The following is a 23,989-nucleotide window of genomic DNA, read 5'->3' as shown; positions in this document are numbered from 1 at the left end:
TCATCTCCACTCAGGCACCACCACCTCCCCTGCCCTCTAGCCTCCTGCCCACACACTTCCATCGCCACAGGTTTACCCCACAGGGTCTTATTTGGTCAGCTTTCCCTCCCAGAATGGACCCCTTGAAGGCAGGGAGGCCCAAGGCTGTTTCTAGCATGGCCAGGCCTACCAGGGGAAATGGTCAGGGGGTGGAGGCTGGAAAGGGAAAAGACCCGCTCCTGAGGTGTGAGGAAAGGTGGGGTGTAGGAGCTGTATGGGTTCCAGGGTCATTGCTTGGCAGGCAGAGCCCTGCTCAGGAGCTGTGGGTTTAGATCCCACTCCTGCCTCTCACTAACTGGGAGCCCTGCTGTGTGTTTCCTTAGTTCTAAGGCTCTAAGCAGAGGGCCAGTGAGAGTGCGTGATGCTCCCAGGGGCAGCAGGTGCCCTCACCCTCACCCCCTGACCCCCTGACCAGAATGGCTTTAAAGGCAAGCAGCAGACACAGGTAAATAAATAGCTTGTTTATTAGTAATATGTTACATTATTAAAGTGCATTGAGAAGAGATGCAGGGGCCGAAGCTGGAAGGCCACTAGCCCCAGGCCCTGCCCCAGGCTGGCCAGACACAGCCAGAGAAGGGCCCAGCTCTCTGCTGAAATCCATGGACAGGACTGGGGGCAGAGCCGCCCACCTGGAGAGCTTGGCCCAGGTCGTCCCTACAGGAATTCACAGTTTAGCCTAAGTTATAACATGTCCTGAGCTGAAGGTGGGAGGCTAGGAGCATGGAAGCACAGCCCCTGGGGAAGGGGGCTGAGGGGAGGGGAGGGGAGGGAGCCCCCACCCCCCGCCCCCCAACCCCCAATGCCAAGGGCAGAGTCCCGGAACCTCCCCCTGAGGACCTGGCTCCTCCTTCAAAATGAACACGGTGAAACTAGCGCTCAGTTTTCTCCTTCATTCTCCCCTGTCTCCCTCACCCCACCCCCTCCCATAACCACCCCACATCAGGGGCTTGGACGACGTCCCCTTCAGACTGGGCTCCCAGGGCAGAGCCAGCTCATGCCACTCTCGCCAAACCCACACCCATCCCTGGACTCTTATCGCATTCCCGGGAGCCACAGACTGGGACCCCCCCTGCCCGTGACCCATCCCTTCCCCAGCCCCTCCCTCCCCACCCCACCCCAGCACGCAGTTTTGGTATTTCATACAGATGCAGTCAGAAGTAGCTATACATGAAATAAGCCTAACATAAAAATAGAGCTTTTTCCGTCCTTCTGTCCGGAAAGCAAACATCCTTCAATAAACATGCAAGGCAGCTGCCTAGTGAGACCCAGGGCTGGTGAGGGGGCCACAGAGGGCAGCCCTGGGCCTGCGGGAACACTAGCCACACCCCCAGCCATGGCAGGAGGGAGGATGAGGGGGGCGATTTGGGTATAGAGAGTCCAGAAGGACTCAGGCCTCAGCCCAAACGTCCAGAGATGGGGTCCCAACTCCCCTCTTTAAACCCCACTCTCTGGGCCACAGGCTCTTAGGCCAAGAGCATCATTGCGTTTAGTCAGTTTGAGGAGCAGTTTTTGAAAAATGGTCTCCAAAAGATAAAGTCTTGGGTCAGCAAGGCGCCAGCTTCACAGTCGGAGCCTTCATTCTCTGGCCCACACCCGCCCCTGCCCCACCGGGGCCCAGCAGCCGCCTGCGGCTGGCCATCTCCAGGCCTGGCGTTCCCCGTTGGGTTATGTAGTTCCCCTGGAAGAAGTGGTGGGCAAGGAGCTCCGGGCCCAGCCGGTTCTGGGTGTGAGACTTTTCTAGTGCCTTGGGGCTGCAGAAGCCTGCAGCATGCCCAGCCCCAGGAGGCCCTAATGGACCAGCAGGCCAAGAGTAAGCGTGGGCAGGACACCCAGCCAGAGGGAGGCAGCCAGGGCGCGGGCGCGGCCCAGCAGGTGTGAGGTCATGGCGCCATCCTCGCGCAGCAGCTGCCAGTGCTGAGCCTCATGGAGGTAGGAGCCCTCCTGGGCCTCGCAGTAGTAGTGGCCGTACTGGAGGTCCGTGAGGTTCTCGATGAACAGGATGCAGTTGGGGCTCTGGTGGCCGGGCTCACAGCTCTGCTCCACACTGTTCTCGTGGCGCCACGAGTAGGTGGCGTGGCGGGACTCCATGGGGCAGCTCAGGTAGTAGCGAGAGTTCTGGGCCAGGGAAACCTTCTGCAGTGGGGCTTGTTCTGGGGAGGGATGGAGAGATAGCCATGAGGAGGGGCTGAGGGCTCCCAGGGCAGGCTGTGTCCTCCCCCACTGATAGGCCTCCAAGGCCAAGGCTTCTGAATGAACGCGGGGAAACCAGCGCCCAGTCTCCTCTTGACTCTCCCCTGCTGCCCTCACCCCACTCCTCTCACAACCACCCCACACCGATGGGGCTCCCTCCACAGGACTGTCCTGCCCACCTGTCTGGAGCCCCCAGGACCAGACCAGGCCTCCCTCAGACAGGGCAATCGGGGCACGGCGGTACCACCCTAATGGGATGGGGGCAGGGCCAGGTCATGTACCTGGCTTTGGGTTGGGGCACCCCTTGTGTGGCTCGGCTGGATTGATGGACTGCAGCATTGGCCTGGAGTTGGAAGGAAGAGAGAGGCTAAGCAGACAGGAGGCCACAGGCCTGGCCCCTTCCCTGTCCTCCTCCCCACCCAGCATCAGCAGTGGTGCCCACCCAGAGGAGGGTCTGGCCAGAAGGGCCGCCTCCTGTAGCCCATCAACCCCCACTGCTGTGTTCGCTGTCTCCTAGCGACAAGGGATCCCAGCCAACATACTCTGACTTTGGGGAGCTGTAGATGGAGACGCAGCGGTCCTGGTTCCAGCCGCAGTAGGGGTCTCGGGCCATGAGGCAGCCATGGCAGCCCCCAGTGTAGACCTCACACAGGTCCAGGGGCACCTGGCTCACCTCCCACTGGGAGTTCACATACAGTTTCCGCTGGAAAGAGAAAAGGACTGAGTCAGGTCAGGGCCCCCATCCCAACTGAGTTCTAAGCCCCTAAGCTTTGGTCCAGATGCCTGGCAGACCCTGGGGCCCAGAGACCCAGCAAAGGACATGCAAATCACAGGCAGAGGAGCTCTGTCCTCACCTGGCCATCCCTGGGCAGCCCCATAGGGCAGGGGTTGGTTGGGGAGGCTCACCCGGTCAGCGTCCAGTGACATGGCCTGGATAGTGGCCGGACGGCGAAAGGGCTGGATCTCCAAGATGCTGAAGACAAGGCTGTGTTCCCGTTCCCCCGACTCCACCACCTTGTGGATGGTGCCCTTGTCTGTAGGTGAGAGGCAGAGGGTCAGCAGGCGGGAGTCCCACCCCAGAGCCAGGCAGCCTCCCTCTGGGCTGAGCTGACCAGGAACGATGCCGGTGGGGAGGGCTGGGAAGTCATGGCTCAGGCAAGGGTCATAGGACTGGGGTGGGATGGGGAGAGGACAGCATGACTGGGGAGGGTCTTAAGAGCCCAAAGGCATCGCAGGAAGCTTCCAAGCCTGGGCCAGGGAGGCTATCGCAGGAGGCCCTGGGCTCCCCAAGGCCGCAGGGGAAGCTGGAGCATGGAGAACAGAACCAGCAGTCTCACAAGGCCAAGCACTGCTAAGCCTCCAGCTACATGCATTAGCATTACTTCGTTTAATCCTCCACACCCCTGGGAGGTGGGTGTTATCATCCCCACTTCGAAGATAAGGAAATGAGGCACAGAAAGGCTAAGCAACTTGCTCAAGGTCACACAGCTGGTGACTGGAACCCAGAGGGGTCAGAACTCTACCCCTCAACTTCTTCTATAAACCCCTGTGCTTCCTGGACTCTTTGGGATTTGTTGTCTTTAAAATAAACTTTTTATTCTGAAATAATTTCAGATTTACAGAAAAGTTACAAAGATAGTACAAAGAGTTCCCGTACACCCTTCGTCTAGTTTCCCCTAATGTTTCCTCTTAGATAACTGTGATCTTTGTCACAGCTGAGCAGTTGTCACTGGTACATAATTATTAAATCGACTACAGACTTTACTGGGATTTCACGGGTTTTTCCACTAATGTCCTTCATCTGTTCCAGGATCCAATCCAGGATTCCACATTGCATGTAGTCTTAGGGGATTTTAAAATTTTTATAAAATCTTAGATCTGAAAAGGACCTTAGGTTCAGCATAGGGGAACCCAAGGTCACACAAGAGGCTGCCTGCCTCAGAGGCCAGTGCTCTCTCCATTCACACTTATCGGGGACTAATGGGCATCCTGACCCCTGGGTCCTCCCAATCCGACCTCACGGGCTGTCCCAGTTTCTAGAATAGCCTACCTCCCTTTTGCTCCCTCCCAATTTCCCAGGGTACCACTTGCCCCAAAAAAGCAGTCAGATGATCAGATGATTGCCTGCCTAGGACCTTTCCTCTATGTGTCTGTGACCCGCCTCTGCAGGCTCTGGGATGTGGCCCCTTGCTCCTCCAGCCCGACAAGCTCCCAGCCCAGTCACTACCTTCATACACACACTGCCCTTCACCTCCTCCACACAGCGTGGTGACAGCCTCCCATCGCTTCTCCCAGCCGTGAGAGCCTCCCATTCTCTGCAGAGGGCTCAGAAAGGTCTATTTCATATCTAGCCCCAATCCTTCCTGCTGCAGACTCCAGAATAGTATCTCTCTGCAAAGGCCCTGCCATCTGCAAGTCCTTGGTCACATCTCACTAAATTCTTTGCATCCCACATCAAAAGTTTCCTCTCATCTGCATAATCCCGAAGACAGGGAGAGGGTCCAGTTTCCTCGCTCTGCGTGGCAGAGGCCCACAGGACACCCTGGACCAGGTCCTTCCTCCTGACTTCCACATCTTTTCCTACCATCTTCAGGAGTCAGACAGCTGGACCAAAGCTATACCCAGCTTTGCTCAGACTTACAACATTTCTGCCTCTGAATCCTGGCACCTTCTAGCCTATGATGCCTTTCCCTCTCCCTTCTGCCCCACCTCCTCCGGGAAGCTCTCACTGCCTGACTCTTCCACAGCCACACACATTAACTCCTGACAGCTCTTAGTCACTCAATTCTCCCAACCAGATGTTAACTACATTACTCTTTATACCCATTTTTACAAAGCAGACCAGGGGCGGAGTGGGGGGGGGCAGGAGGGGTTGGTCCCGGGTAGCCCCTCACCTGTGGTTAGGTAAAGCACATGGAAGGTCTCCCCGTTGCTGGCGTGCATGCGGTGGACAACCACTTTCTGGTAGTGGTACTTAGAGTGGAACAGCGGTGCCTTCAGAGGCCCCATGGGCTCCACCCTCTGCACCACCTCAGGGTGACTGTCGGCCACCTGGAAGGTCTCTGTGGGTATCGGCTGCCGGTCTGGGAGGCACTGGGAAAGGAGAACAGGTCCAGATCAATGGGGTGGCTGGGCCATGGGATTGGGGCCTGGGCCATGGTGGGTGTCACCGCTCACCTTGCCAGGCCGTGGGTTGGGAAGGTCTGAGTGATAGCCCTTGAGTGAGGAAGTGCGGAAGACCTTGTCAATGTCACCGAGGGAGTACACGCAGACGGCAGAGTAGTTCCTGGGGGACACACAGGCCACCTCAGTGGGAGGCCCAGGACCCACCCACCTCCACTCACCCAGGCGAGCCCAGCACCAGATGGGGTACAACTGCAGCCTTCCGACCAAGCTCCCTGGCCTTTGAGCTCCATGAGGGCAGGGATTATCCTGGGGGCCATGGCCAGCGCCTGAGCATTACCAAAAACCATTGAAGGAAGGAGGGAGGGAGGACGGGAAGAGGGAGGGAGGGAAGTTCAACCTAATTTCTTTCTGTTGCAGTGCAAAACCACATCCTCTATTCTGCCACAGAATCACTGAGTTCAGAGGCCAACCCCAGGGCAGGAGAAATCCCAACACGTGCATCCTTGGAATGCTGATGCCCAAGGAGGCCAGACCTCCATCCCCTTCCCAGACTGCTGGGTCCATGCACACAAGAGCCCCAGAGCAGGGTCTTGGCTTCCCTACCCTGCCACCCACCTCTCCCCACACACACCTGACACTTTTTGCCTGCCTGTTTTCAATCAATGAGAGTGATTAAGAGGTGTGAACTGTCAGGCGCAGGCAGTGCCTGAGCGGGTGTAATAGCACCCGGCACCCAGCACCCCAGAGGCCGCAGCAGCCTTTTCCCGGGCACCGCTCTGAGTACACAGCTGGCGGGCACACAGGCACAGTGAAGCCGTGAGCATGCATACGGCGCATGCGCACACACCCATGTGTACAGACTCACAAACACACCAGGACACACACGTCCCCGAGCACTGTGTGTCCACCCACCCCAGGCCCAGCAACAGCCTTGTCCCTTGAGCCGGGGTCCCTGCTCTTACCACACCAGCCCTCCCTTGGGCAGGGCCCAAACCCTCTGATCCCCACTGGACACTTAACTAATGCCAGCCCCAGCACCAGGACAAGGGCCACTCACCAGGGGTTGGAGAAAACGCCATAGACCCTAGTGTCCCTCCACTGGCCATTAGGGTCAGGGAGCAGGAAGACGTCCTGCAGCCTGTTGAAGTTCTTGTTGCTGGTGGCGTCACTGCACACCAGCATGGCTTTCAGGAAGGTGTTCCACTTGGAGACCGACAGTGAACTCTCTCCACCCTGGTCCCCCTGGAAGGGTGGAAGGGAGAGGAGGTCCCTCAGCACCTGCCTGGGCTGCCCCACACACCCGGGGCACCTGCTGCCGGGAATGCCAGCACCCAGGCTTCTGAGGAGGAAGGGAGGCCCTGAAAGGGGTCGGGACCTGCGAGGGGACGAGGCTGAGGTACCCCACCACTCAGGCCAGGTTCTTGGGCCAGGCTCCAGGAGGCAGGCCTGGCTGACCCAGGGCACAGGGCTCACACTAGGGACCTGCAGGGTGCGGGTACCAGGTCCCCACAGAGCACACCGGCTCAGATACACATCTGCCCACTCTCACACGTGCACGCTCACACACACGACACAGACCTGCACAACCCAGCACCTCCACACAGGGGAAACACACACACGTCATTGCACTCTCATTCGCACGCACACGCTCATGCACCCTCTCCACGAATACACACATTTGCACACTATCACACGTGCACTTGAGCCCAACCATCTTTACCCACTCACAGGTGCAGGGACACTCCTGTGCACGCACACTTCCTCCCACAGTCCCATACAGACTCACTTGCACATTTGCACACAGGCAGTCACACACTCACTCGCTCCTGTTCGGGCACAGACACTCAGCACTTGCTCACCCTGCACAGCTGGGCCACTCGGGACACGTTGAGAGGGGCCTCGGGATTCTTGTCAGGGTTGTCCTCTCGGAAGAAGTAGTAGATCTTGTCATCGTAGGCCTGGTCTTGGTGCACAATGGTGGCCTTGATGAACTGCGGGTCTACCGGGGACAGAAGTGAAAGGGTGTGAGGCGGGGAGCCCCTCAAAGGACCCACCCACACCCTGCCCACCCTCTGAGTCTGCACAAACAAACCCGGGTCAAATCACACCTGGAATAAACTTCAGAAAAACAGATCTAACACCCCAAAGGGCCTGAGCCTCTGCACTCCCACCCCACACCTGTGTTGCCCTCTCTTACAAAGATGTCATTGGCCCAGGAGCAATGACTTCAGGCCTAGGGACTGGGGGGAGAGCCCTAGGGGCCCCTATGTCACTTCTGACTAAGTGGCAGAGCCCTAATGAGGAGGGAGTGGGTGTTGCCCCCATGTGAGCTCAGCAGAGGGATACGCTATGGCACCCGGGGACTCCACACTGGGTCTGGGCTTTCCTCTGATTTGTTCCCAGAGGGTGCTGGGCCCATCCTGCCTCCACATCTTTCTCTCTGCTGTTCCCCTGCTCCCTGCCAGGCCAACCTCCTCAGCTCTATCTTCCCAGGGCTGTACCAAGCTCCCGCTTTCCCGACTGGCCTGTGGCCCTAGCGGCCCTAGGGGAGCCTCCCCATAAACGTGCGGATCCCATCTGCCGCCCTGAGCATTCACACCGCCTCATTCAGCCCAGCCCAGCCCAGCCCAGCCCAGCTGGAGCCTGACTCACTTTGCATGACGGTATCACTGGTGTACAGCTCAATCTCACCCTTGATACGCCGGAACCGAGGGATCTTCCCATTGTATTCCTGCTTCCGGATAGTGGAGTACACCTCAGAGCCTGGGCACAGCGGGAGGAGCACGGGTAAGGGCACACAGGCCCTGGAAATCCCTCCCCCGGACCTGGGGCACCAGGCACAGAGCTGACCACCCTCCCCCTGCCCAGGGTAGCAGCCCTCTGGGAACCCTCCTGCGCCAGCCACAGCCCTACCGTCAAACAGAACCAGGGAGTTCTCATCCGGGCTGAAGGGAGCATAGCCTCTCCTCTCACCAAGCAACTCTGCAGTGTCATTCACCTGGGGGAGACCAAGGGGGTCAGACTGCCATGTGATCCCACAGTCACTGCCTCCCATGGGTGCCAGCTGCCCAGCCAGGGTCCCCATCCTCCCCGGAACTCTGTACAAGGTGAGGCCAGCCTCAGAGTCCCCCCACCTCCTTCCCACCATGGGGAGCAGAAGCCCATCAGACAAGGGTGAGCTGACCAGGCACAGGGGGAGGTGCCTTCTCACCAGGGTCCAGCAGCTGGGGCGCCGGGCATTGGTGCCGCAGACCAGCAGCCCCTCGCCCTGCTTCTCCAGGAGCGTGATGTAGTTCTTGCAGTCCTGCTCGGGAGAAGGGGAAGGAGAGAGGTTTGTTGGTGGGAGGCCCTGACAGGCCTAGCACTGGGACCCTCGGTCTTGGGGAAGAAAGCATCAGAAGTCTGAGCACAGGAGGCAGCCTCTAAGGAGGGCCCAGAGCGGGTGCAGCTGACGCCAGAGGAAGGGCCTCAGGGAAGGAGTGTCTCCCCCTCAGACTGGGAACCCTGGGGCAGGGCTACTTCTCTCCTCCCGGACTGGGGCTCCCAAGACAGGGCCAGGCCTCCTTCCTCAGACTCTCAGGAACCTTTCCAAGGGGTCCAGCCTCCCCTCTGCACTCCCTCTCCCCCACTCACCTGCTTGTCCCGGCAGGACCCCTTCGTGGAGCCAATGTTCACCTGAGGGGAACAGGGGGAGCGTCAGTCCACTCTGCCAGGGGCAAGATGCCCCCGTAAGTGCTTTCCGTGCATCCTCAGGATAGGCTCATTTGACAGATGAGCAACTAGGGCTCTGAGAGGAGGAGTGATTTACCCAACATCACACAGGCTGCTCAGCCTGATACCCGGAGCCAAAGCCCAGAGCTCATGAGCCAGCCCAGAGATCTCAGAAGACAGGGGCCATGGGGTTCTGGAGCCCAGCTTCCCGCTAGGCCTCCGCAGTCGGCGCTACCCGCCCAGCCAGGCGTGTTAGCTCTGCGCTTCTCTCCACACTGCCCCAACACCCACGCCAGTTGGGACCACCCTCAGGGAGCCTCCCCCAGGGACCATTTATGGGATATAATAGGGGGTTGACCAGTTCTGGAAGAAATGCCAGTTCCCCCGGATTCCCTGAGGCTCCTCTCCAAGGCCAGAGGGGAGATAAGAAGATGGGGAAGGGGGAAGAGAAAAGGGGGCAGGGAGAGGGGTCCAGGCTCACTGTGCGCATGGAGGCGTTCCTGCCCTTGGAGAAGTCGAAGACATAGACCTTGCTGCGTCCACCCACCCACACGGAGGAGCTGCCCGGCTCATGGAAAAGCACCGTGTGCGGCTCGGCCAGGCCAAAGTCCACATGGTCCTGCCCTGCATGGCCTAAGGAAGAAACAATTGGCAGAAACGTTGAGGCTGGACCCTGGGCTGGAAGATCCTGGGCCCCCCCCACCATTGCATACCGGCATCCCCCGAGCAACTAGTGCTTGGAATGGCTAGGGCGGCGCCTGAACTCAAGAGCTGTGAGCGGGAGAAGACAGGGGTCCTCTGGTGGGGTCCAGCAACCAGATGTCCTCACCCCAAAGCCATGACCCCTACCCTACAATATGTGTGACCTCAGAGGGGGGCAGAATTTAGGGACCCCTGGGGAGAACAGACCGCCCCCCACCGCCACACACACACTCTGCTGTTCCTAAGGGGCTGGGCTTGGGCAGGAGGGACCAGGGCTCCCAACTCTGCTCTGAGGCTCTCTGCTATCTAGGACAGAGCAAGCAGCCACTTCCACCCCCTGCCTCTAAGAACCCCACGTACAGTTCAGGTTCCCAGGAATCACTTTGCTCAGAACCCTATCCCCTCCTTCAGGAAGCCCTCTCTGACCCTTCCCAGCCCACTCCATCCCCTTAGTGAGCAGGTCAGTACAGATCAGAGCTGGAAAGGAATCTTAAGTCCACTCTCTCCCATTTTAAAGATGGAAAAACAAAGGTCCAGAGAGGGGCAGCCCAAGCTCACATGGTCAGTAGCAGGCCAGGAACCAGAGCTCCTGCCCCCAAGCTGGACTCTGCACCCTGGCCTGCCCTGGCCTGGTTTCACAGAGATCCCAGCTCACCCCGGGGGGAAAAGATCAGCCCTCCCTCCCCAGCAACTCTGGGACAGGGGGCCCTTCACAGAGCACAGCCTGGGCCTTTAAGTAAAAGGGCTGACCGGGACAATTTTTCCCAAGATAGAAACTGCCTGTAGCCACTGCCTCCGGGGAGAAGATGTCTCATCTCCGGTGACACTGCTGAGGTTGTCCTGGTTGCAGGGCTAAATTACAGGAATGGGACAGCCTGTGGCTGCGCCCCCAGCAATCAGCCATCTTCCCACCTCGGACCAGCCTGGGTCCTCAGCCTGACCACTGTTTACTCAGCTGCAGCAAACTCAGGGGCAGCCAACTTAGCAGGGACATCCCAGCAGGACACCCTCCAAGCCCAGAGAGAACAGAACTGCCATGTCCTTGAGTTTACCCCCAATTCCCCTTGGTGCCGCTTGAACCATTCCTACCGATGCTGCATTCAGCAGGGACGAAGAGCACGACCTACCACGCGACCCCCACCTTCATTCCCTTTCCTTTCCTTAAGATACATCCCCGCGTGGCCAAGTCATCCCTGGAAGTGGGCTATTCTTACCCTCCACCTCAGCTGTGGCCCAGCTCACTGTACAGATGCAGAAACGGAGGGCCTTCAGGGATACTCTAGCCCAAGGTCGCACTAGGAGGCAGGAGAGACTGGCTCATCCAGACTGAGTAGTGGTTCTCAGGTGCGTTCAGGGAGATGCCCGCACCACAGGCCACAGAGAAGTGCTGAGCTCACTGCCCTCGGGTTCACCTGGGTCTCCTCCGGTGCTCCGCAAATAGCCTGACAGCTTAGGACGTCAGGCCTCCCAGGACCCCAGGGCTGCACAAGGTGGGAGCTGACAGCCCACTTCCTGCTGGGTGGTAGGGGTGTGGTGCTGGCCAAGGCTCGGGCAGGGCTGATAGGTCTCAGGCCCCAGGCCCCCCCTCCCCACCAGCTGGAGGGGACAGACACAAGGCCTTCCTGACTCAGCTCCATGGCTCCAGCTCCCCTTTCACCCGCAGCCCGAGCAGCGGCCACTGTTCCCACAGCCTAGCCTGGAATCTAGACAGTCTGTAGCCCCAGCTCCCCACCTACTCCCCCAGACAGCCAGGCGACTGGGAAAAGCTATATGTCTGTGTCTGAAGATGTTGGGCTGGGGCCTGAGATCTGAAGCCCTCCAGAGGCCACAGGGGAGGAGCCCCACGGTTCAGGTCATGCTGGCCACCTCCAGACAGTCACCTCGGCTCACATCAAGGCCACAACCCCAGGCCTCAGAAGAGGGGCCTGCACAGCCAATGCACAGCTCTAGTGGTGGAGAAAGGGGTGCGTGAAGGGGCCCTGAGGGAGCCCTTGTCTGGGGTCACAGGGCTGTCAGAGTGAGGAGGAGATGCAGTCCTGCCCTGGGAAGTCTAGTCTGATGGGAGAGACTCAGCCTGGCCCCAGAGAGCAAGGCCTGAGGGGGAGGCCCGGCCCTATCCCGGAATCCAGCTGGAGAGGTGAAACTGCAATAGCAAAGCAAGCCTCCATACCACGCAAGCAAAACTGCTGGTACAGACCCCAGAGCTGCTCACAAAGCATTGCTGAGAACACAGAGGGAGGGGGAGGGCTGCCTGCTGCTGGGTGCGGCGTCGGGGGCTTCCCAGCCAGGACAGTCCTGCACAGATCTGCAAGTATGAGCCCTGTTCCCCTCAAATCCTGGCTGCGGCTGCCAGGGTCAGGATATGGAGGGAGGAAGCGACTGCTCACCTCATTTTGCAGAAGAACAAACAGGAGCCCAGGAGCATTGCCTCCCTCAACCCCGAAGAACCCGCCCCTCCCGGCTCTGTGCCCGGTGATGTGCATGGGGGAGATGGCACCAGCTCGGCCCCAGGACGAGGCCTTGACCCGTTCTCTACCCCAGCCCCAGCCCGGCTCCCGTACTGCCCGAGGCCCTCAAAGGGCCTGATTGTGCCCGGGAAGTGTCTGAGCGGCAGCAGCTCAATGAATACATGAAAGGAAGCTTTGTTCAGGTCACAGGAGCCGGGGGCTGGGGGCTCAGGGGCAGGAGGGCTGCCTGGAAGTGAAGGCAGAACCAAGCCTTCACAGCCAGGATCTGTGGCCCCTTGGCACCAAGAGGGGAGGTGGCGGCATTCAAGGCTCCACCCACGCAGAGGCTGAGCAAGGCTGGGGGCTGCTCCTAAAGAGGCCCAGCCGAGGGAGCAAGTGCCGCATCCCTAAGTGCGTCCTTTTGCTTTCTTAGGAATCCAAAAGGATGGGGAAGGCGGACCAAAGCTAGATGGGTCAGAAACAGGCAGGAAGAGAATTCCGGCCAGTGGAAACAGCCTGAGCAACGGTGGGGAAGCTGGGGAAGCTGACCGTACGGTGGGTACAGAGACCTAATGAGAGGAGAATCAGGAAGGCGGGCTGAAGCCCTGAGTGTGATGGGGGAAGGGAGCTGCAGCGGCCCAAGGATACACCAACCCACTGCCTGTCAGTCTGCGGAGCTGCCCTCTCCTATCTATGAGCAGGGCCAGGATCCAGAAAGCCTCCTCTCTTCCAGCATCACCCCCCAGGTCCCCCTGCCTGACCAGCCCCCTCTGCTTTCCATCCTGGATGTCTAAAAGGAGCACCGTCTGGCACCGTGTCTCCCCCCTCACTCCCCGGCCTGACGCATTAGTGGCTGACTAAGTGGGAGCTAAAAGCTCCCAGAATAACCAGGGGTTCAGGCAGGGGAGGGGGCTAGGGACACGTGGGGTGGGCATGGCCCCAGGGGCGGGCCGAGCACAAGCCTCCACCCCACCCCCATGTGATTCTGAGCCAATCCTGGCTCCTTCTGGACCAAGAAAGGGCACAGTCAGGCTGCCCCATACCCAGCTAGATTCCATGGCCCCCGAAGCCCCCACCTTCCTCACAGTGGCAGGACCAACAAGGCCCAGCCCCAGCCCCGCCAGAAATGAGGGTCGAGAAGATGGCTGGGTGCGAGGGGCTGTCCTCCCCTATCACAGGCCCCCAGCCAGGCCATCCATGGGGCTCTGATCCTGTTGGAATGAATCAGACCTTCCTCTCATACCCCCCACCCTCCCAGCACAATCCCAGCAACCGACTGGCTGGGACAAGTGTGCACTTCCGTGGAGTGGGTTTTCCTAAAGCAGGTCTGCCTGGTGGAGCATCATTCCTCCTCATTCACTCTGGGTGCTGTCCCCATCTGGTCCTCGCCAACCCCGTATCCTCATTACTTGTGAAAGAGGGCTGCTCAGGGGGAGGGTGGAGTGGCGGCTAGGATGGGGGGCAGTGTCGTTACCTGTGAAGGGAGCAACAAGGGATGGACCCCACAGTTTGGTCTGGGCAGGGACAGCCTTCCAAGCTGACCCAGCGACCTGACGGGCCTTGAATCCTAACCTCAAGGAGCCCTTTGAGAGCAGGCAGTGAGGCGGGCTCTGAGAAGGGCAGGAATGCTGCGCCCGGCAGGGAGTGCCTGAGTCAGGCAGCCAGGGAGGCCCGAGTGAGCGTGGGGCAGGAGCCAGGTCTGCCTCGGACTGGAGGCCCAACCACATCAGGCAGGAGTCTCCTCCCACAGTCGTGCCCCACCTGAATCACCAGTCCCCCCTCACACCCTCGCCAGAGGAAGAGGGAAGGCCCGTGCGGGGCCCAGGAATTAGCCTGCAGCCTCGCCACCCTCTGGAACCCCACAGGTCAAGGTGGAAGGGAAGAGAATAGTCACTAAGCTGAGGGAGGCACGGAGGCCAGAGAGCCCGTACCACTGGCCCAAGGCACAGAACAAGGGAGACAGGGGAGTTCCCTGATAGCCTGGTGGTTAGGATTCCAGGCTTTCACTGCCGTGGCCCGGGTTCAATCCCTGGTCAGGGAACTGAGATCCTGCAAGCCACACGGTGCAGCCAAAAAAAAAGAACAAGGGAGACAGAAGCAGAGCGAGGCAGCCGCTCAGGGTTTCTGGTGCCCATCACCCGGCTCCAGACCAGGACCACAGCCGGAACTTCCTTGAGCGCCTCTTGATCTTCAAAAAGCTGTACATCACCTTCTCTCCACTTCCCTGTGTCATCTCCTGCTCTCCACCCTATGCTCTCTTGCAGGCCAGGGAATAAGTCACTGACCTGATAACTGAAGGGAATCAACCAGCCACCAGTCTTCCAGGTAAGACTCTGATCTCCAGGGGCCTTCAGCAATCAAAGCCTTAAACTCAAAGGAATGACTAACTGTGGAACTCTGCGTGTGTCAGATTGGTGGACGGAAACCTTTCACAGGAGGGGGAGGGGGGGCAAAGGAACAAATGTTTCATCGATGTTGCCTCTCGCAGTATGGCCAGGCATGAGGGCACGAGCAGCCGCTCCTCATATCCAGAAGCCCAGTTTCCTGGGAGGCACGGGCCTGTGCTAAGGAAGGGCTGTGCTTGCCGTTGGGGTGCTGGCGACACTCAGCAGGGCAAGGCTCCAGACACAGCTGCCTGATGGGCAGAGCCGGTGTGCTGGGGCAGGCGGTGGGTCCTTGAGGTGGTACTTAGTTCATGGGGGTGTGGGAGGTGTGTCTCTCTTTACCAGCCATGGGAACAGTGAGCTGTGTGCTGGGCCGAGGGGGAGCGTCTTCCCGCCCACCAAGGTCAGCCGTGGGTGGGAGGGGAGCGCATCTCAGGTGTGGGCTCAGCCATGGTTCTAAAAAGCTTTGTGCTCCCTCTCTCAGCCAAGCGGCTGGTTGGCTGTGACTGTGACCAAGAGCTGGGCCTTCCTGAGTTTAGCTTCCTCCTCTGTGGACTGGAGGGGCTAAGGTCTAGGTTTTATGACCCACCATGACTCTTGGAACAAAACAATCAGGGTTAAGTTTGGGGGCGTTTGGGGAAAGTGTGGGGTAGTGAGTACTGGATAAGTCAGAGATGGCTTCCTAGAGATGGAGGCAGCAGAAGAAACCACGTCCTCATCTGCTTCCAGCAACTAGCTCACCAAATCCCCCAACCACCCTGTAAAGAAGGCAGGACAGCATCTGCGTGCCCATTTTATAGACAGGAAAACTGAGGGCCTTCCACGCCAGCAAGGGCTGTGTGCTCTCTGCACTGCGCCACTGTACTCAAAGGACCAGAAGGCTTGGCTGGTGGGGCAAAGGCTTGTGGGTAAGAAGTAGTGTGGAGAGAAAGCTGAGTGTGTCCTGGGGGCGGGGCCGAGCCGAAGCAGATTCCGGGGGCTCGGGGAGGGAAGGCTGGCACAGAGGCCCAGCCAGAGGGGGGAGGAGGCTCCAAGCCCAGGGAAGGCAGGAGGCCACGTCAAGATTCTGCCCATTCTTCAGCTCAGCAGGTTCCAAAAGCCCTAGAGTGAGGCTGAAGTCAGCTGGTGGATCCTTCAAAGGAAAGGATGGGCAGAGGTGCAGGGCCTGCCCTTGGGCCCAGAGCCAGGGCAGGGGTCAGGGAGAGGGCAGAGGAGGGCTAAACTACCCCAAGTAGAAGAACGCAGGCAGGACAGGAAGACTGCTGAGAAACAGAAGGTTCCTTACCTCAGCCTTAGCCTGGGCCGGTGGGGAAGGAGGGAGGGGTCAGAGACCAAGGGCAGTCAGCCAACATAGGCAGTTAGGGAGAGCTAGCAGGGGCCGGGCTGCCAGGGCTGCATTTCATCAGAAATCAGAGATGCCAAAGGAGGAGGATGATACTGGCAATGATGATATCCCCACCCCCACCCCGACCTAACCGTTCCATAGCATATACTATGTGCCGGGCACTTCTCTGAGTGCCAGGTGTATTAACTCATTCAATCATCACTGAACTCTTATAAGGTGGCTTCTCTTTTTTTTTTTTTTTTGCGGTACGCGGGCCCCTCACTGCTGTGGCCCCTCCCGCGGCAGAGCACAGGCTCCGGACGCGCAGGCTCAGCGGCCATGGCTCACGGGCCCAGCCGCTCCGCTGCATGTGGGATCTTCCCAGACCGGGGCACGAACCCGTGTCCCCTGCATCGGCAGGCGGACTCTCAACCACTGCGCCACCAGGGAAGTCCGTGGCTTCTCTTATTATGCCCATTTTACAGATGAGGGCAGCTAGACACAGAGAAGTTGAGTTAACTTGCCCAAGATCACACAGCTAAGTGGTGGTGTGGAGGTTGATACTCAGGCAGACTGACTCTGGAATCTGTATTTATAACACTGTGTTCCATAGATGAGCCCTTGGAAGCTTCTAGGCCAGCTTCTCCCATACAGATGAGGAGACTGAGGCCCAGAGAGGGTGGAGCCTGGTCAGAGGCTGCTTGGCCAATGAATGCCCGAGCTTCATCCACGATGCCCTAAAGACAGTGTGTGTAAGTAAGCGTGGGTGTGCAGGCCTGAGGTGGGGAGGGGACTAGGGATCTGGGGGTGTACTGCGGCCCTGAGTACTGACCAGCGTACAAGTATCCCATGGTCTCTGCCCAGAATAGAAGTGCTGTGCAGTCTGGGACAGGCTATAGAGAAGGGAGGATGTGCTGAGACCCTTCCTTACTATCCGGCCAGCCAGGTTCCCACCCAACCTGCACAGGCAAAAAACACTCGCTTCTACCCACCCTGGCTCCTCAGCTCAAGAACCCACCATGGGGTCTTCCCTGGTGACGCAGTGGTTGAGAGTCCACCTGCTGATGCAGGGGACGCAGGTTCATGCCCCGGTCCAGGAAGATCCCACATGCCGCGGAGCGGCTGGGCCCGTGAGCCATGGCCACTGAGCCTGCATGTCCAGAGCCTGTGTTTCGCAACGGGAGAGGCCACAACAGTGAGAGGCCTGCGTACTGCAAAAAAAAAAAAGAACCACCATGGGTCCCAACTGCCTGTCCCAGCAGGGCCCGACTCCTCTACCTGGCAGTCAAGGCCCACCCGTCTCTGCTCATCTCTGCCACGGCTGAGTCCCGCTTCCACCCTTTGGCTTGTGCTTTCCCTTCCCCTGACTGCCCTTTCCCCTTCTCTCTAGGCACGTGGTCTTACCTGTCCTTTAAGATCTAGCCTCAATCCCCCTGGCTTCACAAAGTGTTCCAGACTGCTCCAGCCCTCACAGCTCCGTCCTCCCTCTGACCTTGTGCTATACACCATCTGGCACACACTATCTTCTCTCAGATCACACTGTTTTGGTGGAATTTCATCTGGATTGTGGGATCCTGAAGGTGAAGGCCAGCCCTCCTCCTACTCCATGGTCCCTGGGCCAAGCCACGGCCAGGACTGGGCAAGAGGGGGCAGCTCAGAGCGCAAGGAGAAGCAGGACTGGGGTAGGTCAAACCCCAGTGTCAGACGCGGAGACACCTTAGAACAGGTTCCTGGGCCGCTGTTAGGATGCCGAGCTTACCACAGTGACCTTCCTCCCTCACTAGGCTGGCCCAGAGCCCTGGGCCCAGAAGACAGAGAACACGAGCAGCAGTCTGTGCCCCGTTCTGCCCCACACCACGTCCCTGCCTCTCTCTCTAGCCTGGCTCTTCCCCCTCCCCAGGAAGTCTTCCCCTGTGGCACCACCCCACACTGACCCTTCCTGCTCTCACTTCCTGTCACAGTCCTTGGCTGCGCAAAGTTCCTGACCTCCCCACGTGCCCTCTCTCGTCACAGGCCGCAGGCCCACCTCTCCAGGCACCAGCATGCCCCCCAAGGGCAAACCCAGGGCTTCTCCTCTTCCCTCCCCCAGAGGAGCGGAACACAGACCTAGGCACGGGACAGGAACTGGCTGCCCTCCATCGTGAGGGCTGCCCCCAGGGGTGTGCTGGCTCAGAGCCCCAGCCCCTGACTGGAAGAAGGGGGTGCAGGAGGCTCGACAGCATCCGCCTAATCCCAGGCTGCTGTGACGGTTAAACCCAGATTAGCCCAGGCCATGACACAGATCAACCTGCCCCCGAGACCTGAGGCCCAGCTGCCCTGAGGAAAAGACCAGAAGAGTGCATGGAGCTGGCCCAAACCTAAGGTCCTGAAGGGAGGACGGTCGTGGCTGCTGGGGCTCCTGGGAGCAGACAGCACTGGGGCAGGGAGAGTCTGGGCTCAGCTGAACTGGCTGAGGAGGAAATGGGCACAGGGAGCCATAAGCCTGGGGACAGAGCATGAAGACAGACAGACAAGTGGAGGGAGGCCAAAAGCTAAGGCCAGGGCAGGCTCGGGCAGAAGACCTAGCCTGGTCCCAGCTCTGCCTGTCTCACTGGGTGATGCTGGGCCAGTCCCCGTCATCTCAGAGCTCAGTTTCCCCATCTGTAGAATGTTGACCCAGCTGATCTCTGACATTTGTTTTCTGACATCAGGCTGTGTTAGCGTCATCCAACAAGGTTCCTTAGAGGAAGTGAGATAGAACTGGCAGAAAGGAGGAGGAGGGTGAGTTGGGTACATGGAGGGATGACCGGCAGGGCAATGGCCTTGAGGCAGGAAAGCATGGGGAGCTGGGGAATGGTGAGGGAAGAACTGTAGGAGATCAGGTGGGCTGTGTGCTCCAGCTGGAATGCTCAGCACAGTGACCCAGAGGGATGCAAGGGCCTGGAGAAGGCCAGGGCACAGTCCTGAAGACACAGCAGGGCCCAGGCCAAGGTGGGGGGTAGGAGTGGAACAAGAGGCTTGGAGGCTGAATAGACCATAGGGGGAAAGAAAGAGATGGATCAAACGGTCCGTCACTGCCTGGGCTGGCTAGGGAAGGGAGAAGTCCATGTTCTCTGATGGGGGTACCAAACAAGAGGCCACAGTCCCTGCTCTAGGAGGACCCCTTCCTCCCCCCTACCCTCCCCCCCGCCCCCACAAAAGAGGAAGCTTCCAGGGCAGCCAGGCCTTGCCAAAAAAGGAAACCAAGAAAAGGGGAAGTTTTCTGGCCCCAGAGCTGTCAACCAGAGCACGGGAAGTGTGGTCAGTCTCTTGTGACATAGCTAGACAGCACTGCAGTGGCTGAAATGGGACTAGGGGTAGAGGGTAGGACATCAGGTGAGGGCTGAGCTGTCAACTCCAGGGCCACCCACTCCTACCACTGCTCCCTGTAGGCTGTTGCGCCCCACCCCCTAGGCTGAGCCTCAGCTTCCCACCCGCACATTAGGGGCCCTGGCCTGGCCCTCCTCCAAGAAGAGTGTCCAGCTCTCCCTGCTTCTCCCAAGTGCCCAGCCTGGGTAGTGATATACCCCTGCTGAGGTGAAGGTTCCTGGAAGGGGAAGCTAGGCAGAGGAAGGTCATCTGCCCCTCCCACACCTGCAGGGCCCAGCTGATGCTGGGGGAGCTCCTCACCCCATGAAGAGTCTCTGCTGAGGACTAGGCCTCCTCACCTGGAGAACTCCTGTGGTCAGGAGTCAGGCGGAAAGCCCTGATGTCCCTGGACCCAGCCCCAGATTTCCATCAGGGAGCTGTGACACTGGGGAAGTCTTCCCTGCCTGCCATGGTCCTTCCTTCCTACTGCTGGGCTGGCTGTGGAAGGTCAGGTGGCATAGCTCAGATATCCCTTCCTGCACGAAACCCTCCTGGAGCCCCCAGGCCCAGGCTGACTCAACGTCTCCCTCTTGGGGACCCACACACAGCTCCTTTCCTCTCCTTGGTCCTAGTTGCAAGTTCTGGAGTCTGAAATCCTGTCACACCAGGGTACTTCCTCCTGTCCCACCCCTCCCCAAGCTGGCTCCTATTCCTCTTGCCATCCTGACTTATCACCTCTTCCAGGAAGCCTTCTCTGACTGTGCAGACTGGGTTAGGTACCTCCTCGACCCCCACAGCTGCCTCTGTTACAGGCCCTGACACATTTCATTGTAACTGTAGGTTGACCTGCCTGTCTGTCTCCCCATCTACACGGAGAAGCCTATGGACACATCTAGTTTCTCATCCCTGGTCCCCAAGCCCAGGACCAGCACAAGGTCGGCCCCAGCAAGTGATAAATGTCAAAAATGCTGCATTACTATGCCCTCCCTTGAGGTCACAACCCAAATGAGCCGCTTCCTCCAGCTGATCACCAGCCTTCGCTTATGAGAGAAAAAGAAAGGAAAGAACACGAAACTAAAGGATTTCCCTGACTTCCCAGATTTCAATTTCTCCTCACTGCTAGGCTTTGAACAGACCACTGCAGCCTCCACCTACCCCAGAGAGGCAAGGGATTAGTGCTCTGATAAGTATAAGCTCCTCCCTATACCTGCTTTGGAAATTTGAGGAAACTGAGGCTCAGGAAAAGGCAAGCACTTGCCCAGAGTCGCAAGGAAAATCAGCAGAGCTGGGTCCAGAACCAGGCTTCCAACTTCCCATCTCTTTCCTCCACACCGTGGTCATCTTGGGCCTGTGCCAGCATCTACCTCACCCCAGCCTGCTCGTAGAATCTTCACTCTTCAGGACAGAGGGGCCACAGAGCTTGGCAGGAAACTCCAGGTGACATCACCAAGCATCTCTCCCATCTCTCCCAGCTTAGAAAACCCCCCCTCCTCCTGGGAACTGCTCCCCCACCCCGCCACCCTGTTCGGCAGGGGGAGTTCACCTTGAAGGTGATGAGTACATCTAAGTTCCCAAGGGGGCAAGGATTTCCACTGGAAATGGTGATGCTTGGAGAGCCCCAGCTGTGACCTCATCCCCTAGAGGAGGTAACAACACCCCCCTGCCCTGCGGCGCGGCCCCATAATGGCTCCCCCAGCAGCCACCAAGTCAACAATAACATCCTGTTGTTTAACCGGACAAGGGTGAGGCCAGAACCAGCTGGATAAGTGGAGACTGGGCTCTGTTTCTTGCTGTGGACAAGCTGGCTCACCTCTGACCTTGGAGGTCAGGGCCTTCCTGGGCTTCTCCATCTCCTCCAACCAGGGATGGAATGGGAGAGGGGTATACAGCTTACACAAGCGTGCCAACCTCCTGCCCTTACCTTCAAACCACCCCCTCCAGTCCCTGCTGCAGGGAGGTCAGGCCCACAAAGTCACATCCTTGACTGACCATGTGTCAGCGACAGCCCTTGGGGGACAACCTCCAGAGCCCTGGCAAGCTCTGAGGGTCAGAAACAGGTACAGAGCTCAAGGGTACCTGGCAGGTCAGTACTAGCACATCCCTCTCTCTGTCCAGAGCTGTTCTGGGCCAGGCCTTCATCAGGCTAGAGAGGCATCAACCGCCCTGAGAAGGGCAGGCTGGGACCCTCCCAGAGCTCCCTTATCTAATCTTTCCCTAGAACTTATAGGTCCAAGCAGCAGACAATAAATTATGGAGAAGATCCCTCCATACCCATTCCAGTCCCCACACCTGTCCTGTCTTATAACTAAAAGCCCTGTCTAGGCCTCATGGCGAAGCAGCTCCAGAACCACCATTACCCTTGATCTAGTCATTCCTGGAGGCCACCGTCCGCATCCCCTCAGCCCACTGGTATATAGGGAACTAGGCCTACAGCAAGGGTCCTCCTCTCACCCTACTCCTTCGTTTGCCCCGCCCAAGCCCATTCCCGTCCGACTACCATGTGTCACTCCACAGGAACTAGGAGGCAGCTGTCAGCTAGGCATACCATTACCAGCTGGTGGTCCTGGGGGACAGGTGGATGGCAGGGTCTGTCTGGCCAGTGGGGTGCCTGGCACTGGTGAAGAAGACCACAGACGGCCCTTGGACAAGATAGGTGAGGGGCTGGCACACCCCAGTGGGGGTCAATAGTGTATTACCAAGCAGAAGGCATGGCCAGTGTGGCTACAATAGTGAACTGTGTGCAGGGGAGAGAGCACTTTGGAAAGTGGGTAAGAGGACAGAAAGCAGTTTTAAATAGCCTCAGGGTGGGGACTAAGTGCCCGAGATGGGGAGGCAGCATTAGGTGCTAAGAGGTGGGTGTGCATTAAGTATGTGTGTGGAAGGGTATCTTGGGAAGATGGGGGATGTGGACAAGCAGAGCCAAATGCAAAGGTTTGGCGCAGAGGGAGATTCCAGAACACTCAGATGTGGCCATTCATCTGCTTCAGCGTGTACAAATGCCGTGCTGTCCAAGACAGCTAAGGGGACTGAGGCAAGGCAAAGATGCTGGGAAGGCAGAGGAAGCTCAGACTGGAGCTAATACGACTGAGGGGTGTGTAGGTGTCCACCATGAGTAGATAGATGGCCAGAGGTCCAGATGTCCTGCTCCACTTCCACCAGGAATGCCTCTCTGGCTGGGTAGCAGAGCTGGCCCCCAGAGTACCCTCTTTATGGCCAAAAAATTGCCTAAATCTTTCTCCACTTCCTAACCCAGAACAAGCACTGGTCCTGTGCCAGATCAGAGCCCCCTGACTGCACTGTGAGCTCACACAATGCAGAGTGACCTTGGGCAAGTCACATCCCCTCCACTGCAGCCGCAGTTCAGGCCACTCGCTCTTTGAGCGGTTTTTTTTTTTTTTCTTCTTCTCTCTCTGCTAAGAATACCTGCCCCAGATAATGCTCAGGCTCTGGCAATCCCTGCAAACCGCCTCAGGCATCAAAGGGCTCCCGGAGGGGCCAGATCCCCCCACCCCCCACTGCAAGGCCACCACCACCACAGGGGGGCCCAGCGCCGCCAAATTGGGGGACAGAGCCCAGTCAGCCTGGAGGTGGGGAAGCATATGTGTGCATTGCAGGGGAGGCGAGCTCAGCCCCTCGCGGCAGAAAAACCTCAAAACCCACCCAGCCGGCTTTCTGACCCATCGTACAGTGTGGTCTAAACTGAGGCGCCCCTGGGGGAGACTCCGGTCCCCCAAGTTCACATAACCACCAGGGCCTAAAAGCTGCAGCCCTTCCCCAGATCCTCTGCCTGGGGGTCCCAATGGCCGCGCCCCACCCAACGGGCACTGCCCCCCACGCTGGCGCCGATTCCTGGTGACAACTGCCACGTGCGGACAAGGAGGGAGCGGCCGGTCCCGGCACTGCAGAGGCAGCGCCCCGGTGTCTGAAGCCTCCGCACCGCACCACGTCCCGGCTCACCACTGGGTGCCCACCCCCTCTACCCGGCCTGCGCTCGGGGCCGGGGCGGGGGCGGGGGGCAGGCAGCGGGGTCTTTGTTCCCGCAGCCGGAGCGCGGCGGCGGCGGCGGCAAAGGGTCCGCGCCCCCCTTGCCGGCCCAGCCTGCGCCCCGCGCGACAGCGGAGACCGCAGCGCAGGAAGAGAGGAGCTGGGTGGGGGTCCCGGCGGGAGAAAGGATCCCGCACAGAGGCCCCACCGCTGGAGGACCAAGAGCGCCTCGGGGCCGAGAGAGGGGCCCTCTCCCTCCCCCCTGCGCCCGGGCGCTGCGGCTCCCGGCTGCGGGCGGACTTGGAGTGACTTAGCCGGGTCTCCAGCCCCCGCGGCTCTCTCGCCGCAGCGTTACTGCCCGCTCCAGTGTAGCAGCGCGCACATTCACACACTCACCCAGACCCACACGCTATCCACGGGGACAGCCCAGGACCCGCAGAGCCGCGCGCACGCACTCCCTCCGGTGCCGCACACTCCGCACCCGCGCCGCGCGGCATCGGATCCCGCGCCCCGCCGCTCACGCGGCGCCACCTACCTTTCCAGACAGCGGAGATGCGGGGTCCGTTCCTTGGGTGGCCTTGGGAGGCGGCAACCGTCCAGAGCAGCAGCAGCAGCCGCAGCGGGAGCCCGGACCGAGCCAGCGGACTGGGAACGCGGACGCGCGGGGCGCCGAGGGAGGCGCATCCGGGCGGAGGCGGTGTCATCCCGAGGCCCGGGAGCGACAGCGGAGAGCAGCAGAGACTGAGCCAGCGCGC

At 59.3% G+C, this 23,989-nt stretch overlaps 1 protein-coding gene across 2 annotated transcripts; it reads right to left on the bottom strand.

The window, feature by feature from the left end:
• Positions 1 to 485: 485 nt before the first annotated feature.
• SEMA7A (semaphorin 7A (JohnMiltonHagen blood group)) lies at positions 486 to 23,975 on the bottom strand. 2 transcript variants are annotated; one of them, XM_030874992.3, is made up of 14 exons: positions 23,770 to 23,975; positions 9,548 to 9,699; positions 8,989 to 9,030; positions 8,567 to 8,659; positions 8,269 to 8,353; positions 8,008 to 8,118; positions 7,215 to 7,354; positions 6,413 to 6,597; positions 5,407 to 5,515; positions 5,124 to 5,322; positions 3,136 to 3,263; positions 2,772 to 2,932; positions 2,511 to 2,572; positions 486 to 2,189 (listed from the first exon to the last, which is right to left on the bottom strand). In XM_030874992.3, exons 1-14 carry the CDS (start codon positions 23,936 to 23,938, stop codon positions 1,828 to 1,830), a joined length of 1,998 nt encoding a protein of 665 aa, XP_030730852.1. In that variant the 5' UTR covers positions 23,939 to 23,975; the 3' UTR covers positions 486 to 1,827. The 2 variants fall into 2 exon arrangements, with proteins under 2 accessions (XP_030730852.1, XP_060149982.1); XM_060293999.1 differs by lacking the exon at positions 23,770 to 23,975 and adding an exon at positions 23,631 to 23,766.
• Positions 23,976 to 23,989: the final 14 nt, after the last annotated feature.

This window comes from Globicephala melas, chromosome 2 (assembly GCF_963455315.2).
Source record: "Globicephala melas chromosome 2, mGloMel1.2, whole genome shotgun sequence".
Classification (NCBI taxonomy): Eukaryota; Metazoa; Chordata; class Mammalia; order Artiodactyla; family Delphinidae; genus Globicephala; species Globicephala melas.
This window is presented reverse-complemented; position numbering and strand designations above follow the sequence as displayed.

Bases quoted from the DNA above. Each gene is read 5' to 3' on its own strand.
- SEMA7A (XM_030874992.3), bottom strand. From the start codon at position 23,938: ATGACACCGCCTCCGCCCGGATGCGCCTCCCTCGGCGCCCCGCGCGTC. The intron at 9,700-23,769 runs GTAGGTGGCGCC...TTTCTTCCTTAG, and splicing joins CATCTCCGCTGTCTGGAAAG to GCCATGCAGGGCAGGACCAT. The intron at 2,933-3,135 runs GTGAGCCTCCCC...TTCTCTTTCCAG, and splicing joins TGTCACTGGACGCTGACCGG to CGGAAACTGTATGTGAACTC.